The following is a 17377-nucleotide window of genomic DNA, read 5'->3' as shown; positions in this document are numbered from 1 at the left end:
TCACTTTGCGTGGGTTTCCTCCGTGTGCTCCGGTTTCCACCAACAAGTCCCGAAAGATGTGCTGTCAGGTGATTTAGACATTCTGAATTCTTCCTCCGTGTACCTGAACAGGCGGAGAAAGCATGGCGGAGGACCGGACCTCTGGCTCGGCGACCCAGCGGTCAACAGAGCAGTTGATGCAAGTTATTCAGGAAGGTATCGCTAAGCAGAAATAGGACTGCTTGGACCCAATAAAAGAGTCAACTGAGCGGATGGAGCTCAGATTGGACACCCAAGATCAGGCAATCCAGTAAGTAGAGAAGGTGCTAGCTGACCAGGAGGAACATCAAACCGTGGTGGAGTTGGAGGTGTGGAAGCTGAGAGACGAGCAGAAAAAGCTCCTGGAGACGGTGTAGGACCTAGAGAATAGGTACCGCCAGCAGAACTTGAGAATTGTTGGGCTCCTGGAGGGGTCCGAAGGAGCGGACGCTGGGGCATACATCGCGGACATGTTTGAGAAGCTGCTGGGGGATGGGGCATTCTCCCGACCCTTGGAGGTGGACAGAGCTCACAGAGCACTCGCGAGGAAGCTGCAAATGGGAGATCCCCTGTGTGCAATGGTGGTGAGATTCCACAGGAACTTGGATAAGTAGCGCATTCTATAGTGGGCCAAGCAGACACGGAGCTGCAAATGGGACAACAGTATCCTGCGGATCTACCAAGACCTGAGTGCGGAGGTGGCCAGGAGAAGAGCAGGCACCAGATCAGGTCGACCCTTTTTAAGAATAAAGGTGAAGTTCGGACTGTTGTATCTGACCCGTCTCTGGGTCACATACGAGGAACAGCACTTTTATTTCAAGTCACCCGAGGACGCGCTGGACTTCGCAAAAAGGAAAGGACTGATGGTGGACTGAGAACTTTTGAACTTTGCTGCAAGTTCATGTTTTTTAAAAAAGGTTTCTCGTTTTTCAATTTGTGGATGCTGTTTGTAATGCCTTCTGTATTAATTTGGGGCCTGATACAGAGATGAGTAAGTTAAAATTTACATTTGCACTGTTGGGGGGGATAGAGATGTGCTTGTTTAGATTTTGGATCTCTTACTTGATCTTCGTTAGCATTTTTTTTCTTTCTGTTTTTTTTCTGTTGGGCAATTGCGTTGGGATTGTTTGTCATTGGAATACGTATGTATGACCGGGGGGGGGGGGGGGGGGGGGGGGAGACAATAGGTGGGAGACTATTCGGCGCCCGTGGTGGGGGCCACCAAGCTAGCTGGGCGGGCCAGATCACGGAAGTGCAGTAGAGGATGTGCATATGTTAGGGTTATTAAAGGGGTTGAGTTATATTGTGTTGTTACTTGGGGTGGGGGGGGGGGGGGGGGGGGGAGAGGAAAATGTTCTGCTGACGAAGGTGGGACTTGTGCTAAGGGACAGAGAGGAGGTTGGGGGGCGGAGGCTGCCTGGGGGTGGGCCAGTGGAGGTGCAGGGCATCGGCTGGAGGCGAGCCCAAAAAGGGGATGGCTGAACAGCAAAGAGGGGGGGCAGTGAACCCAACTAGGCTGATCACCTGGAATGTACGAGGGCTAAATGGGCCAGTCAAGAGGGCACACGTGTTTGTGCATCTGAGGGGACTGACGTGGTAATGCTGCAGCACACGCACCTTAGAGAAGCTGACCAGATTAGTCTGAGGCAATGCTGGATCAGTCAGGACTTTCACTCGGGACTAGATTCAAAGACTAGTGATCCTGATCAATAAGCGAGTGGTGTTTGAAGCAGGTAGAATAGTTTCCGATGTAGGTCGGTGCATTATGCTCAGTGGGAAACTGGAGGGGGTGCAGGTGGGATTAGTAATGTGTATGCGCCAAATTGGGATGAAGTGGAGTTCATAAAGAGGATGCTGGGGAAGATACCGGACGTGGACTCACACAAGTTGGTCATGGGATGGGTCTTCAACACAATTATTGACCCTGGCCTAGACCAGTCAAGCTCAAAAATGGGCAGGGTGACAGCAACGGCAAAGGAACTAAAAGGGTTCATGGAGCAGATGGGGGGGGGGGGGGGGGGGGGGAAGTGGACCCATGGAGATTTGGGCAGCCTAGGGTGAAGGAATTCTCCTTCTACTCACATGTGCACAAAGTGTACTCCCGGATCGATTTCTTTATTCTGAACAGGGTTTTACTGACTGGGGTGGTGGACACGGGGTACTCGGCGATCACAATCTCAGACCATGCTCCGCACTAGGTTGACCTGCAGGTCAGTAAAGACAGTAACCAGCACCTGCACTGGAGGTTAGATGTGGGACTTTTAGCTGACGAAGGGGTGGCTGAGGAAATGTATTCAGAACTACCTGCAGGTCAACGACACGGGGGAAATTTCAGCAGCGGTGGTCTGGGAAGCACTGAAGGCGGTGGTTAGAGGGGAGTTGATCTCGATACGGGCCCACAGGGAGAAGGTAGACAGGGCAGGGACGGACCGACTGGTAGATACTACAGATCGATAGGACGTATGCGGTAACCCTAGAGGCAGGGCTTTTAAGAGAACGGCAGAGGCTACAGGTGGAGTTCGTTTTGTTAACTACAGGGAGGGCGGTGGACGATCTATGAGCATGGAGAGAAGGCCATAAGAATGCTTGCACAGCAGCTTCAAAAGAGGGAGGCAACCAGGGAGCTAGGGAAAGTAAATGATGGAGATGGGAACCGGGTTGGAGATTGGAACCGGGTTGGAGATTCAGTAGTGGTGAATAAGGTGTTTAAGGATTTTTACAGTAGGCGTCAGAACCCCCAACGGGGCCGGAGGGGTGAGACACTTCTTGGGTGGGGGGCTGAATTTCCCAAAGGTGGACGGGGAGCGGGTAGAAAGGCGGGGCCCCCCGATTGGGTTGGAAGAGATAGTGAAGGGTCTGAAGGCTATGCAGTTGGGTAAAGCCCCAGGGCCAAACGGGTACCCAGTGGAGTTCAAAAAAACGTTCTCTGGGCTATAGGGACCATTATTGATGAGGACGTTCAATGAGGCAAGGGAGAAAGGGGTACTGCCCCCGACGATGTCACAGGACACGATTTCGCTAACCCTTAAGCAGGACAAGAACCCGGAGCTGTGTGGGTCCTACAGGCCGATATCCTTGTTGAATGTGGACGCCAAACTGCTGGCCAAAATTTTGTCCTCCAGGATTGAGGCTGGTGTTCCGGACATTATTGGGGAGGACCAGACAGGGTTTGTTAAGGGTAGGCATTTGGTGGCCAATGTAAGGCTATTAAACATGATCATGATGCCCCCGGAAGGTAGGGAGGTGGAGGTAGTGGTCGCAATGGACGCAGAGAAGGCCTTTGATCGAGTAGAATAATATCTATGCGAGGTACTGGGACGGTTCGGATTTGGGCGGGGCTTTATTGACTGGGTTAGGTTGCTGTATCAGCTCCTGTGACGAGAGTATGGACGAATAGGACATCGGACTATTTTACACTGCACTGGGGAACGAGACAGGGATGCCCCCTCTCCCCACTGTTGTTCCCGCTAACTATAGAGCCTCTGGCAATTGCTCTGAGAGTATCAAGGTACTGGAGCACAGAGTCTCGCTTTATGCAGACGACCTGCTACTGGATGCATCGGACCCAATAGAGGGAACGGAAGAAATCAACAGGATTCCCGGGGAATTTGGCCGGTTTTCAGGATTATAAGCTAAATATGGGGAAAAGTGAGATTTTTGCGGTCCAGGAGAGGCAATTACGGGAGCTGCTGTTTAGATTAGTAGGGGGAAGCTTTAGGTATCTGGACATCCAAGTGGCGCGGGAATAGGACCGACTGCATAAATTAAATCTGGCCCGACTAGTAGACCAAATAAAGGACGATTTTCGGAGATGGGACGCGCTTCCATTGTCACTAGCTGAGAGGGTGCCGACGGTGAAGATGACGGTCCTCCCGAGATTCCCGTTTGTATTTCAGTGCCTTACCATCTTTATTCCAGTCTTTTTAAATGGGTCAACAAAAGTGATCACTGGCTTTGTTTGGGCGGGCAAGACCCCACGGGTAAGGAAGGTAATGCTTGAGCGGAGTCGAGGAGAGGGCAGGCTGGCGCTGCCAAATTTGAGTTACTATTACGGGGGAAGCTGTCGGCCTGGGAGCGTATGGAGGTGGCTTCAAGCAAGGGCACCAGCTTGGGGGCGTTGGTAACTGCGCCTCTGCCATTCCCGCCAGCACGGTACTCCACCAGCCCTGTGGTGGTGGCGGCCCCGAGAGTCTAGGGGCAATGAAGGGGGCATGTGGGAGCAGATGGGGCATCAGTTTGGTCTCCAATCTGTAATAATCACCGGTTTGCCCCAGGAAGTATGGATAGGGAGTCCGGAGATGGCGAGAGCAGGGATTGAGAGGATGGGGGAATATGTTCATAGAGGGGAGCTTTCAGAATTTGAGGATGCTGGAGGAGAAGTTTGGATTGGCGAGGGAAACAAATTCAGGTACCTGCAGGTGCCGGACTTCCTACGGAGACAGGTTTCAACCTTCTCGCTCCTAACACCAAGGGGGATTCAGGACAGGGTAGTTTCCAGAGGGTGGGTAGGAGAAGGGAGCGTCTCTGACATTTACAAGGAACTTATGGGGTCAGAGAAGACGCAGACGGAGGAGCTGAAGTGCAAGTGGGAGGAGGAGCTGGGAGGTGAGATAGAGGATGGTCTATGGGCGTACGCATTTAGAGTCAACACGTCCACAACATGTACCAGGCTCAGCCTGATACAATTCAAGGTCGTTCATCGGGCTCACATGACAGTGGCCCAGATGAGCAGATTCTTTGTGGTGGAAGACAGGTGTGCAAAGTGTGCGGGAAGGCCAGCGAACCATGTCCACAAGTTCTGGACATGTCCGAAGCTTAGGGGATTCTGGCAGGGGTTTGCAGATGTCATGGTCATGTGTTAAAAACAAGGGTGGCACAGAGACCAGAGGTGGCGATTTTCGGAGTGTCGTAAGATCTGGAAATCCAGGAGGAGAAAGAGGCCAACGTTCTGGCCTTTGCTTCCCTGGTAGCCCAGAGACGGATACTACTAGCTTGGAGGGACTCAAAGCCACCGAAGTCGGAGACCTGGCTATCGGACATGGCTAGCTTTATCTGTCTGGAGAAAATTAAGTTTGCCATGAGAGGGTCAATGTTAGGGTTCGGCTGGAGGTGGCAACGGTTCGTCGACTTCTTTGCGGAAAATTAATCGTCAGCAGAAGGGGGGGGGGGGGGGGGGGGGGTTAGTTTAGCTTAGAGTAGGGGGTTAATAAAGGTGGGACCTGTAAGGGAAGGAGACGGCTTTTGCACTATGTTTATAGATTCATGTACATGGTTTATTTTGTTTTAAAACCAAAAATACCTCAATAAAATGTTTACAAAAAAAATTCCTCACATCTCCCCTCTTGTTCATTTGCCAACAGAAAATAAACACTGAGAAAGAAGGTTCAGAAAAGGACTAAAATTGAAGATATCATAAAAGGGTCAATGAAATATACTATACACAAATGTCTCTTCTTCCCCACCATCACCAAGATTGGCTTATTCAATGACAGGCTTTACAAGCTGACAGCTTGGCTCTCTTGACCAATCAGCACTACTCTTATCCTGATGCTTCAATGAAGGTAATTAGGATCAATACAAACAGATGAGCAACATATCAGCCATGATAGAATGGCAGAGCAGACTTGATGGGCTAAATGACCTAATTCTGCTCCTATAACTTATGAACACTTATGAAATACTGCACATGAAACATTGTAAAAATTGTACACAAAATGCACAGAAAGCAAAACTGTTTTAAACAGTATTTCAAACAGGTTTATTAGCATTGCGGTTCCTTGATTTTATTAGTCCTCTCTGCACATCTGGATGGTATACAGTTCGCCTGTACGTGATAGCTCACCATTGTAGATCAATCGCTGCTGGACAAAATTACAAAATAACATTTTACATTTTAAAAACGTTTGCCATTTTATTTGCAACTATTTTAAATACAAAGAATATAGACGGATATATTTCCCATTTATAATTTCATGTAAACAAAAGTAGCAGAAATGTGTACAACAGTTTTTTCCCCTCCAATCTGACCAGTCAATGAATTAAATGGTAGTTATTATTGATTAAAAAGTTGCTAATTCATATTAACTAAAGCTCAAACTCCTTAGATCGATTAACCATTGCAATAAAGCCAATCATCCATCAGTTTATCCCGAGCCTGTGCTGAACACTGAATAAAACTTCAAAACATGGTCCCAATGCATTTCCAGAGGCATTAGTTTAGTACAGGATACAATTCGGCTCTGAGGTGCGCTTTTTTTCCGTAGTGAAAAATCTATTCATAATTTGAGGGGAGGGGGGAAAGAAATGGGGAAAAAAAACAAATGATTCAGAAACTAATAATTTCCCCCATTTTTCACACATGGTTTAAGCGGCATTAAGGGCAGTCTCATAAAAGGTGGCATGTTGTTCTATCAGACAACTGAACCCCTGTGCTTTAGAGTACATGTCACAATCACATTTTCAAAAACTGCACAGCCAATTACTGACACTAACTGGTAACCATGCTCCCTTTCTTCCCACATTTTTTTTTCTCTTGTACATGGTTAAGTTAATCAGAATAGCAGTTGTTGGAATTGGGTGCAACATCTTTTCCCCATTGTGGTGGTTGTTGAAAAAGTAGTCTCGTCAATAGCTTTAATCATTATCTTCTTCCTCTTCTTCACTATCCTCAATTCCCTCACTGTCTTCCTGATCCTCCTCCTCCTCTTCCGTCTCTGGAATATCCCATTGTGGATGAGTTTCTGGTACTTGCTTCGCCTCTTGGACTTCAAACTGAATAAAAAGATGAACAAATTCATGCAAGCAGAATTGAATACAAGCACTACAGATAAACAGAAGTAATTTCTCAACTAAGAGTAATTTTAGCCTTGAAGTGAAAAGGGGGTTTAGCAAATTTGAGGTTATTTCAATTCTCAGAGAATTTCACCTCCTCTGAGGGATACAATTATATAGTTATTATGACCCTGTCCCTCCAAAATCAGGTCAAATGATACAAGGTAACTCCCAATTTAAAAAAATAACTCCCAGCAAGTCACATTACAAATTCCAGCTAAAATGCAGATGGAATGTCTCACTACCAGCTTTGCGATTATTAATTAACCTCCTGAATATATAAATTGCTGGAACTTCATCACCTCAGTCTGGAAGAAATGCAGAGCATATTGTACTCAACAAATTTTAATAACTGAAAACATGTTTTCCTTTACAGCTTATGCAGGAGGAGGATGGAGAGAAATATGGGAACTTTTTAACTTTGTTGTTTGAGACAGCCAAACAGAGCTGTGTCACAGGTGAAGGTCAGAAGTGAAGTCAAGTATACTGCAGTGAACCAAATTCTCTCAGATTGAATATCTGAACTTTTTTTCCTGCAGTGTACTGACTGAATCACTGTCTCGTTCTCCTCCAGATCTTTAAAATCTTGCCTCTTTCAATTCTTCAAAAGGCAGTATTTTTTTGTTTCACTCAAGACTAACCAACTCAGTTTCTGACTAAGGGAGCCAGTTAGATCAGCTGGCTGGACTGCTGGTTTGTGTTATAGAGCCACATCAACAGCATGGAAATCCTGTACCAGCTGAGGTTATTCATGAAGGCCCCACCTTCTCAACCTTGCCCCACACCCGAGGTGTGGTGACCCTCAGATGAAATCACCACTTCAAAAAGGGAGAGGAGCTTATGGTCCTCCTGGGCGACTTTCTTTTTAGTTTCTGATAAAACCTGAAAAGCAAATTCTGCTTTTCTCTCCAGATGCTGTCAGAGCTTCTGAGTATTTCCAACAATTCCTGTTTCTACCACTAAGTTTTGATGGCTCAGCCTCAGTTCTTCAGTAAACAGTGTTAGCCCCACTGCAAGGGAATTTACAAGGCTTACTACAATTGTAGAGGCCTTTGGTGAGATTACAACTGGAATAATGTGCAGTTTTGGCCTCCATAGCTAAAGGAGGATAAATTTATGTGGCATGCATTTAAAAAAAATTTTTTTTTTTTTTTTTTAAAAGAGGAAGTGGACCAGCATTTCTTGCCCATCCCTAATTGGTCTCGAGTAGGTGGTGGTGAGTTGCTTTCTTGAACCGCTGCAGTCCATGTGGTGTAGGTACAGCCACAGTGCTGTTAGGGAGGGTTTTCCAGGATTTTGACCAAGTGACAGTGAAGGAGCGATATATTTCCAAATCAGGATAGTGACTTGGAGGGGAACTTCCATGTTCCCGTGTAATTGCTGCCCTTGTCCTTCTAGATGGTAGTGGTCATGGGTTTGGAAGGCTTTGATTCTCTCTTATTGGAGATGGTCATTGCCTGGTACTTGAAGCGCAACGATTACTTGCTACTTGTCAGCCAAAGCCTGGAAATTGTCCAGGTCTTGCTGCATTTGGACATGGACTGCTTCAGTGCTGGAGTTTTCACAAAATTTATTGAACATTATTATCATCAGTAAACATCCCCACATCTGATCTTATGTTGGAAGGAAGGTCATTGATGAAGCAGCTGAAGATGGTTGGGCCTACGACACTACGCTGAGAAACTCCTGCAATGTCGGCCCGGGACCAAGATGACCGACCTCCAATAACCACAATAATCTTCCTTTGTGCCAGTGGAGAGTTTCCCCAGATTTCCATTCACTCCAGTTTTGCCAGGGCTCCTTGATGCCATACTCTATCAGATGCTGCCTTGGTCTCAAGGCCAGTCACTCTCCCTCAGCTCTGGAATTCAGCTCTTTTGTCCATGTTTGAACCAAGGTTATAATGAGGTCAGGAGCGGAGTGACCATGGGGTTCAACATTCAACCAAGGTTTACAGGATTGGTTCTGGAGATGAGAGGCAGGAATCAATGTGGAAAGGCTGTGAACTGGGTCTGGATTCTCTCATATTTAAAAGAACGAGAGGTTATAGCCTTGAAACAGACAAGATTCTGAAGGGCCTTGACAAGATGTACACCTGTTGTTTCCACTAGTTGGGTGAACAAACTCAAGATAAGTGGTCTAGGACTGAAAGGAGGTGAAATTTCTTCTGACGGTTGTGATACTTGTTAGTTCTCTAACCAAGAAGGTTGCACAAGTTCCATCACTGAGTTTGATCAAGGCTGGGATGGATAGGTTTCTGGTCTCTCAGGAAATCAAGGGATATGGGGAACAAGCAGAAAAGAGCAGATGAGGTGGAAGATCATCCATGATCACATGGAATGGCAGAGCAGACTCAAGGGGCCATATGGTCTACCTCTGCAGCTACTTCATTTCTTGCGTTATGTTCATGCCTGAAGTTGTACAAGAAGACACAACCCTCTATGCTGGCTGTAGAGCTGGTTGCCCCACAAGTCGGCACTATAAGATGCAAGGAGATGCAACCAATTTCCAGGCAATCGTTCTATGTTATGGTCGCTGCATGGTAGCTGCAGATGACTCGGCCTCTCTGCTAACCCAGGCTCCAGGAAGTCAGTTAACCATGGTCATCAGTTAGATGTACCATGGAAGCATTTTGCTGGGTCCAGCTAATCACATGGCAATATTGGTGACTCAATCACCCTGACACGACTCTTTGATACAGTACCACTGGTTGGGAGAGTGAACTTTTTTTCCAGCCAAGCCATGGCATGTTCACCTGTTTATAGATGTAGTTGTGTGGGTATCAGTGGGTGGACTGCCTTCTGCAGTCTGGCATTCCTCTCCCAAACATATCAGATAGGGGGGTTGCCAATAAAAGACTCATTGCTGCCAACAGCAGCATTCTGAAAATAATTATTTGGCGCAATGACTCATGTGAGCCATGTGCCTCCAGAAAAACAAAAACTTGTGGTTCGAGGGGTACCAAAAATTAAGCCACCTTTTTATCACTATCTAACCTCTCAAGTAATAATAATAATGATGATAATCTTTATCAGAAGTAGACTTACATTAACACTGCAATGACGCTACTGTGAAAACCCCTAGTTGCCACACTCCGGCGCCTGTTCGGATACACAGGGAGAATTCAGAATATCCAAATTACCTAACAGCACGTCTTTCGGGGCTTGTGGAAGGAAACCGGAGCACCCGGAGGAAACCCACGCAGACATGGGGAGAACGTGCAGACTCCGCACACAGTGGCCCAAGCCGGGAGTCGAACCTGGGACCCTAGCGCTATGCAACAACAGTGCTAACCACTGTGCTACCGTGCCGCCCATAAAATCATCACCATCCATCAGCTCTGGCCACTCATTTTAAACTTGCATTGTGCCTGGTACCCAAGTCAAAAGATGGAACTGGCCCTGAATGACCAACTCATTCAAATTTTATTGAGGCACGTGCTTTCACTGCTGCCGATTGCCAGTGACAAGATGATGCATCAAGATACAAACTTGTCATATATCTACAAGAATAAAGCCTTTTCTCATTGTATTAATTATGGTTGTTGCAATACAATGAGAAATCAGAGATGATAAATCCTGGGTTATACAGAGCATTTCATCCTCTGACTGCTCAACTATGATGGGAGTTAATCTACTAGGTAGAATAGAAGCCAGACAGAAATTGTCTATTGGAACACAGACAGGAAGCCACAGAAAGACAGAAACAAAAACATTTTTATTTTACCTTTAAAGGCCGGATTAGATCTAAACCCATGTAAGAATCAGACCTCAGGATCACAGAGTATTGATAATTGCCGGGTTTATATGGTGCAGAGAATTTCAATTCAAGCTGGAGGAAAATTGAGACAAGGACATAAGCCGATTTTCATCTTTCATAGCCGATCCAGGTATAGTACTAAGCAATCATAATGTTTAAAATCAATGAAAGTAATTAATTATACTACAGCATTAAATTCAATGAAACCAATTAACACTTTCCAAACATTACAAAAATCAGCTCAAGAAATAAATCTATTTTGTGTAGATATAAATGATCCTACAAAGTTCTCAAAAGATTACATGTTTTCCAGAAAACAGGTTTCTGTGCTTGAGCTTAAAGGTTAAAAGTAAAGCCAAAGTTTGTCAAATTTTAATGCTTAATCGGAGCTTTTGTAAATCCAAAATGCTCTAAACTGCCCCCTCTCATTCCTCCTACACTCCATCTACACGCTGTCATGTAATTAAAGTAAACCAACAGAACAAGGATTTATGAACTGAGATGTTACAACCATGCATTTTGTGTTGAGCTGTACATATTAAAAACACAAAGTATGAACACTGGCCTCTATAAATCTGGTATCATTACAGAATGGAATCCATTGACACCCACAGAATTTGACCTTGTTGTGAAGTATAAACATTTTTTAAAAAGTAAACTGTTTACCTCTTCTTCGTCTTGAAGAGTACATACATGATATGGCATTGATATTAATGCATGTTCTTTCCTGTCTGCGATGTAAAGCCACCACCACTCTTGTTTTTCCTGTCACAATGAAAGGATTTGTGTGATACACAACTTCTTAGGCGACTGGGATCCACAGTACAACGTCAAGTTCACAATGTCAGTGCAACAGAAATGCTGATGTCCTCCTTGGGGCAATGGAGATTGTGGGGAAATATGATAAAGAGGTGCGGGTTCAGAGTGGTGCATCGGAAGCCTGCTGGGCCCAAAACCCAGAGGCCGATGGGTTGGAACCATTCTCTGCTATTCACTTTTGGGGGCCAGTTTAGCTGGGTTGGTGGACAGCTAGTTTCAGATCTGGAGCGAGGCCAACAGAGTGGGTTCAATTCCTGTACCGGCTGAGGTTATTCATGAAGGCCCCGCCTTCTCAATCTTGCCCCTCGCCTTAAAAGGGGAAAGCAGCCAATGGTCATCTGAAATTACAATGTTTTGGTTGGGCGTTGTATGAATTCTTCACATCTGTCTTCACCCAAGAGAGTGAAGCTGATATGGAACGGGGGGGGGGGGGGGGGGGGGGGGCGGCTCTATGGCCACAGGGGAACTGCCAGAGGACTGGAGAATAACTAATGTGGTCCCACTATTTAAAAAAGGTTGTAGAGATAAACCAGGCCAATGAGTCTCAGTCACTGGTAGGGAAAGTATTGGAGAAGATTCTGAAGGAGAGAATCTATCTCCACTTGGAGAGGCAAGGTTTGATCAGGAATAGTCAGCATGACTTTGTCAGAGGGAGGTCATGCCGAACAAATTTGATTGAATTTTTTGAGCATGTGCCTTAATTTATTAAAATCCACTCTCCCCCAATCCAAAACCTTTTTTTTTTGCAACTTCTCCATTTCTTTGTGCATAACAAATTTAAAAATTGTACCATGTTGTGGACGCTATCACCAAAATGCTCCCCCGTCAACACCTCAACCACCTGTCCGACTTCATTCCCCAGAATTAGGTCCAGCACTGCGCCGTCTCTTGTTGGACCCTCTAAATTTTGAGTGAAAAGGTTCTCCTGTATATACAGTAGTCCCCCGTTATACCGCGCTCCGCAATACCGCGGTTCGTGATATACCGCGGGGGGGGGATTATGGACCCCAACTGTCAGTTGTGTCAATTTCAGCGGCCGGCTCACTTTGATCCGGAGAAGGAAGCTGCTCTCTCACTGAAGCAATCAGCCGGCCGCTGAAATTGACACTGCCCGCTGCTCTCTCCCTCCAATCCAACTTTTAAGTTTTAATGTTTCTGATTGGAGGGAGAGAGCAGCCGGCAGTGTCAATTTCAGCGGCCAGCTGATTGTTTCAGTGAGAGAGCAGCTTCCCTCTCCGGATCAAAGTGAGCTGGCCGCTGAAATTGACACTGCCGGCTGCTCTCTCCCTCCAATCAGAAACATTAAAACTTAAAAGTTGGATTGGAGGGAGAGAGCAGCCGGCAGTGTCAATTTCAGCGGCCGGCTCACTTTGATCCGGAGAGGGAAGCTGCTCTCACTGAAACAATCAGCTGGCCGCTGAAATTGACACTGCCGAGGGGGGGCGGGGGGGGGGGGGGGGGGGGGGGAGAGAGAGAGGAGGGGGGGCGGGGGTGGGGGGGGGGGGGAGAGGAGGGGGGGCGGGTGTGGGGGGGCGAGGAGGGGGGGGGCGGACCCCCCTGCGGGTGGGGGGGGGAGACCCACCTGCAGGTGGGGGGGGGGGGGGGGGGAAGACCCCCCTGCGGGTGGGGGGGGGGGGGGAGCCCCCCCTGCAGGTGGGGGGGGAGGGGGGGGGGAAACCCCCCTGCGGGTGTGGGGGGGGGAGAGCCCCCTGTGGGTGTGGGGGGGGGGAGACCCCCCCTGCGGGGGTGGGGGAGACCCCCCTGCGGGGGTGGGGGAGACCCCCCTGCGGGGGTGGGGGAGACCCCCCTGCGGGGGTGGGGGAGACCCCCCTGCGGGGGTGGGGGAGACCCCCCTGCGGGGGTGGGGGGGACCCCCCTGCGGGGGTGGGGGAGACCCCCCTGCGGGGGTGGGGGAGACCCCCCTGCGGGGGTGGGGGAGACCCCCCTGCGGGTGTGGGGGAGACCCCCCTGCGGGTGTGGGGGGAGAGAGGAGGGCCCTGCGGGTGTTGGGGGAGAGAGGAGGGCCCTGCGGGTGTTGGGGGAGAGAGAAGGGCCCTGCGGGTGTTGGGGGACGGGGGAGGAGAGGGGGGGGAGCGGGCGAGCCGGAGGGTGTGGGGGGAGAGGGGGCAAGCTGGACACTGTGGGGGAGAGCAGGAGGGTGTGGGGGAGAGGGGGCGAGCCGGAGGGTGTGGGGGGGGGGGGGAGGGGGGGGGGAGAGAGGGGGCGAGCAGGAGGGTGTGGGGGGAGAGGGGGCTAGTTGGAGATTGTGGGGGGAGAGGGGGCTAGCCGGAGGGTGTGAGGTGGGTGGGGTGGGGGGGGGGGGGGGGGGGGGGGGGGGGGGAGAGGAGGAGACAGAGCCCAGTGGGTGTTGGGGGAGAGGAGGAGACAGAGCCCAGTGGGTGTTGGGGGAGAGGGGGCGAGCCGGAGGGTGTGGGGGGAGAGGGGTCTAGTTGGAGGATGTGGGGGGAGAGGGGGCGAACCGGAGGGTGTGGGGGGAGAGGGGGCGAGCCGGAGTGTGTTGGGGGGGGGAGAGGGGGCGAGCCGGAGGGTGTGGGGGGAGAGGGGGCGAGCCGGAGGATGTGGGGGGAGAGGGGGCGAGCCGGAGGGAAAAAAAAAGAAATTGACACTGCCGGCTGCTCTCTCCCTCCAATCAGAAACATTAAAACTTAAAAGTTGGATTGGAGGGAGAGAGCAGCGGGCAGTGTCAATTTCAGCAGCCGGCTGATTTCAGTGAGAGCAGCTTCCTTCTCCGGATCAAAGTGAGCCGGCCGCTGAAATTTTAATTGGATCCACGATGGGGGTTTTAAATTTATTTAAAAATCTATGCATGCGCTTCCCATTGTGAGTCTACGGGGGTCTGACCTCTCCCCCCCGCCCCCCCGTAGATTCACAATGGGAAGCGCTAGCATAGATTTTTAAATAAATTTAAAACCCCCATCATGGATATCCGCGGCTCGGATACAACGCGGGTTGGGGTCTTGGACCCCAACACCCGCGTTATAAAGGGGGACTACTGTACTAAGAACTCCACTCCATCTAAGCCCTTAAAACGATGACTATCCCAATGAATGTTGGGAAAGTTGAAATCACCCAATATAATTACCCTATTATTTTTACACACCTCTGCAAATTGCGCACATTTTCTGCTCACCTCAGTCCTAAAACGTTTACCCCTTATCCTCAAACTACGATCCCTAGTTCTGGACTCCCCCACCATCGGGAACATTCTTTCTGAATTTACCCTGTCTAATCCGGTTAGAATTATATAAGCTTCTACGAGATCCGCTCTCATTCTTCTAAACTCCAACGATTATAATCTTGATTTAGTCTCTCCTCAAAGGACAGTCCCGCCATTCCCAGGAATCAGCCTGATAAACCTTCGCTGCACTCCCTCCATAGCAAGAACATCTTTCCTCAGATAAGGAGACCAAAACTACACAAATACTCCATGTGTGACCTTACCAATGCCCTGTACAATTGCAGTAAAACATGCCAATTCCTATACTCGAATCCTCTTGCTATGAAGGCCAACATACCATTTGCCTCTACTACCTGCTGTACCTGCATGCTTACTTTCAGCGACTTCTGCACTGAAACTATTAAAAGACACCACAAATTATTGATTCTGTCTTGCTACGCGTTGTCTGCATGCATCTGATATATGCACACAAAAAATATATACTAAGAATCCATCTGTGCAGGTTATTAGCAGTATGAAAACAGAGAACCTCAATCAATTCATATATTCAAATGGTAGTCAGATCATGGCATCGAATCTAATCATTCAAACAGTAGACACAATACAGATCAATGCTGACTTTGCACGAACCTCAGGAAAGTATAGAGTATGAACTGGGTGGGTAATCTTTGATTTGGTTTCAAGTAGGGCCCGCTCTCTTCTTTGGATACTTTGCTGTAGTGCTTCCCACTCCTATTTGAAAAGAAATGCATCAGAAATCATAATTTTCACCTACAATATGAGAACATGTAGAATTTTATACATAATTCCGATCATTCAATTCTGTAAACTCTCACTTTTCCTCCCTCGTGTTTTCTTACCAGTTGAAAATATGAATGATAATGAGCTAGCCTTTCAACTTCATACGAGCCATGGAACACACCACCGCAAATTGAGATGTGCATCCATTCAGTTTTCCAACAACTGAGATTAGAAATTCAACGAGTCAGGAGAACTCAAAATTTGATACCACCTCTCAGGGGCAGCTAGTTGGTGCTCCCTTGTACTGCGCTAGTATGTTGACTTGGTAGGTGATTTGGAGTAAGGACACTGAAGGTACTTTAATAGACTTGGAGGCAAGTCCTTTGATAATCTATTCATTAAAGACTTCAAAACATTAACTAAAATGCACTCACATGAAATAGACAGGGAAACTTGCTGGTATTCATTTCTGATCATTTGATCATTTAAATCTTGATCATTACCATTAGCACCTCAAAAAGGCAAAGATGAAGTTTGCCTTAATTCGAGGTAAAGTTCACCAAGTAGGGTGTGAATTCCTATTCATAACCACTTTCTGCAGGACCTTTCCATGGTCAAACTTCATGAGGTGGAAATTACATAGAACATAGAACAGTAAAGCACAGAACAGGCCCTTCGGCCCTCGATGTTGCGCCGAGCATTGTCCGAAACCAAGATCAAGCTATCCCATTCCCTGTCAATCTGGTGTGCTCCATGTGCCTATCCAATAAGGAAGGCATTAAGAGAAGGTGGAGAATGTGGTCTCATGGCGTCAAGGAACTGAGTTTGATCTCGACCCAGGTCACTGTCCATGAGGAGTTTGCACGTTCTCCCCATGTCTAAGTGGTTCTCACCCCCATAAACCAAAAAGACGTGCAGGATTGGTGAATTGGCCACGCTAAATTTCCTCTTAATTGGGGGGGAAAAAATTGAGTACTTAATTTATTAAAAAAAGAAATGGTGGAAAATGGTCAATTGTCAGGAGAAGGGGCTAGAAAGCACGAGAGACTGCAGTCTGATGAATTTGAATGATGGTGGCCTGGATATAGGGAGGAAGGACAAGGAAATCAAAACTTGAGGTGTTGGGGGACAGGAAGCTAAAATTAGTTAGCAATAATGTCTTTGTTACCTCTAGACTTGACCCCCAACGCACTCCTGGCTGGCCTCCCACATTCTACATTCTATCTCCCATAAACTTTGAGGTCATTCAAAATTCTGCTGCTGTCTTAATACGCACCAAGTCCCATTCCCCTTTCACCCCTCTGCTCACTGACCTATCCTGATCAAGCAACATCTTGATTTAAAAATTTTCGTCCCTTCAGTTGTCCAGGCCCCAAACTCTGAATACCATTCTTACACCTCACTGCTCCGTGACTCTCCTTAAAATCTACCCCTTTAACAAAGCTTTTGATCATCTGGCCTAGTAATTCCGAAATGGCTTAACCCTCTGTGAAACAACGTGGGACTTTTTACATGGGGTCATCAAGTTGAGATGGCCGACTAGTGCGATTTGAAGGTGGGCATCATTGGCGACAATAGCATTCACTGCCCATCCTAATTGCCCTTCAGAAGGTGGTGGTGGGCTGCCTTCTTGAACCACTGCAGTCCATGTGGTGTAGGCACACCCATCACACTATTAGACAGGGAGTTCCAGGACTTTGCTCAGCAGTGAAGGAACGGCGATATATTTCCAAGTTGGGATGTTATGTGATTTGGAGGGGAACATTCAGGTGGTGGTGCTCCCGTGTATCGGCTGCCCTTGTCCTTCTAGTGGTAGAGGTTGAAGGTTTGGAAGGTGTTGTCTAATAATTGCTTCAGTGCATCTTATAGATGGCAAACACTGCTGCTACTGTGCATCGGTGGTGGAGGGAGGGGATGTTGGAGGTGGTGGATGTGGTGTTGAACAAGGAGGCTGCTTTGTTTGCTTGATTGGCACTGGAGTGTTCTTGGACATCAACTAGCAAAAAAATT

General features: G+C 47.9%; 1 protein-coding gene across 2 annotated transcripts in view; it reads right to left on the bottom strand.

Moving 5' to 3' along the window:
- Window positions 1–5750: 5750 nt before the first annotated feature.
- Window positions 5751–17377, bottom strand: part of sec63 (SEC63 homolog, protein translocation regulator) — a 138099-nt gene continuing 126472 nt past the window's right edge. For both annotated transcript variants that reach the window (XM_038799221.1, XM_038799223.1), the window contains 4 exons: window positions 15257–15358; window positions 11275–11373; window positions 10576–10680; window positions 5751–6789 (listed from right to left, as the gene is read on the bottom strand). In XM_038799221.1, coding sequence (XP_038655149.1) covers window positions 6652–6789; window positions 10576–10680; window positions 11275–11373; window positions 15257–15358 — 444 coding nt within the window. In that variant the 3' untranslated portion in view covers window positions 5751–6651. The remainder of the gene's footprint in view (window positions 6790–10575; window positions 10681–11274; window positions 11374–15256; window positions 15359–17377) is intronic.

This window comes from Scyliorhinus canicula, chromosome 6 (assembly GCF_902713615.1).
Source record: "Scyliorhinus canicula chromosome 6, sScyCan1.1, whole genome shotgun sequence".
In the NCBI taxonomy this organism is placed as follows: Eukaryota; Metazoa; Chordata; class Chondrichthyes; order Carcharhiniformes; family Scyliorhinidae; genus Scyliorhinus; species Scyliorhinus canicula.
Note: the sequence above shows the minus strand (reverse complement) of the source record. Positions and strands in the feature narration are given on the sequence as shown.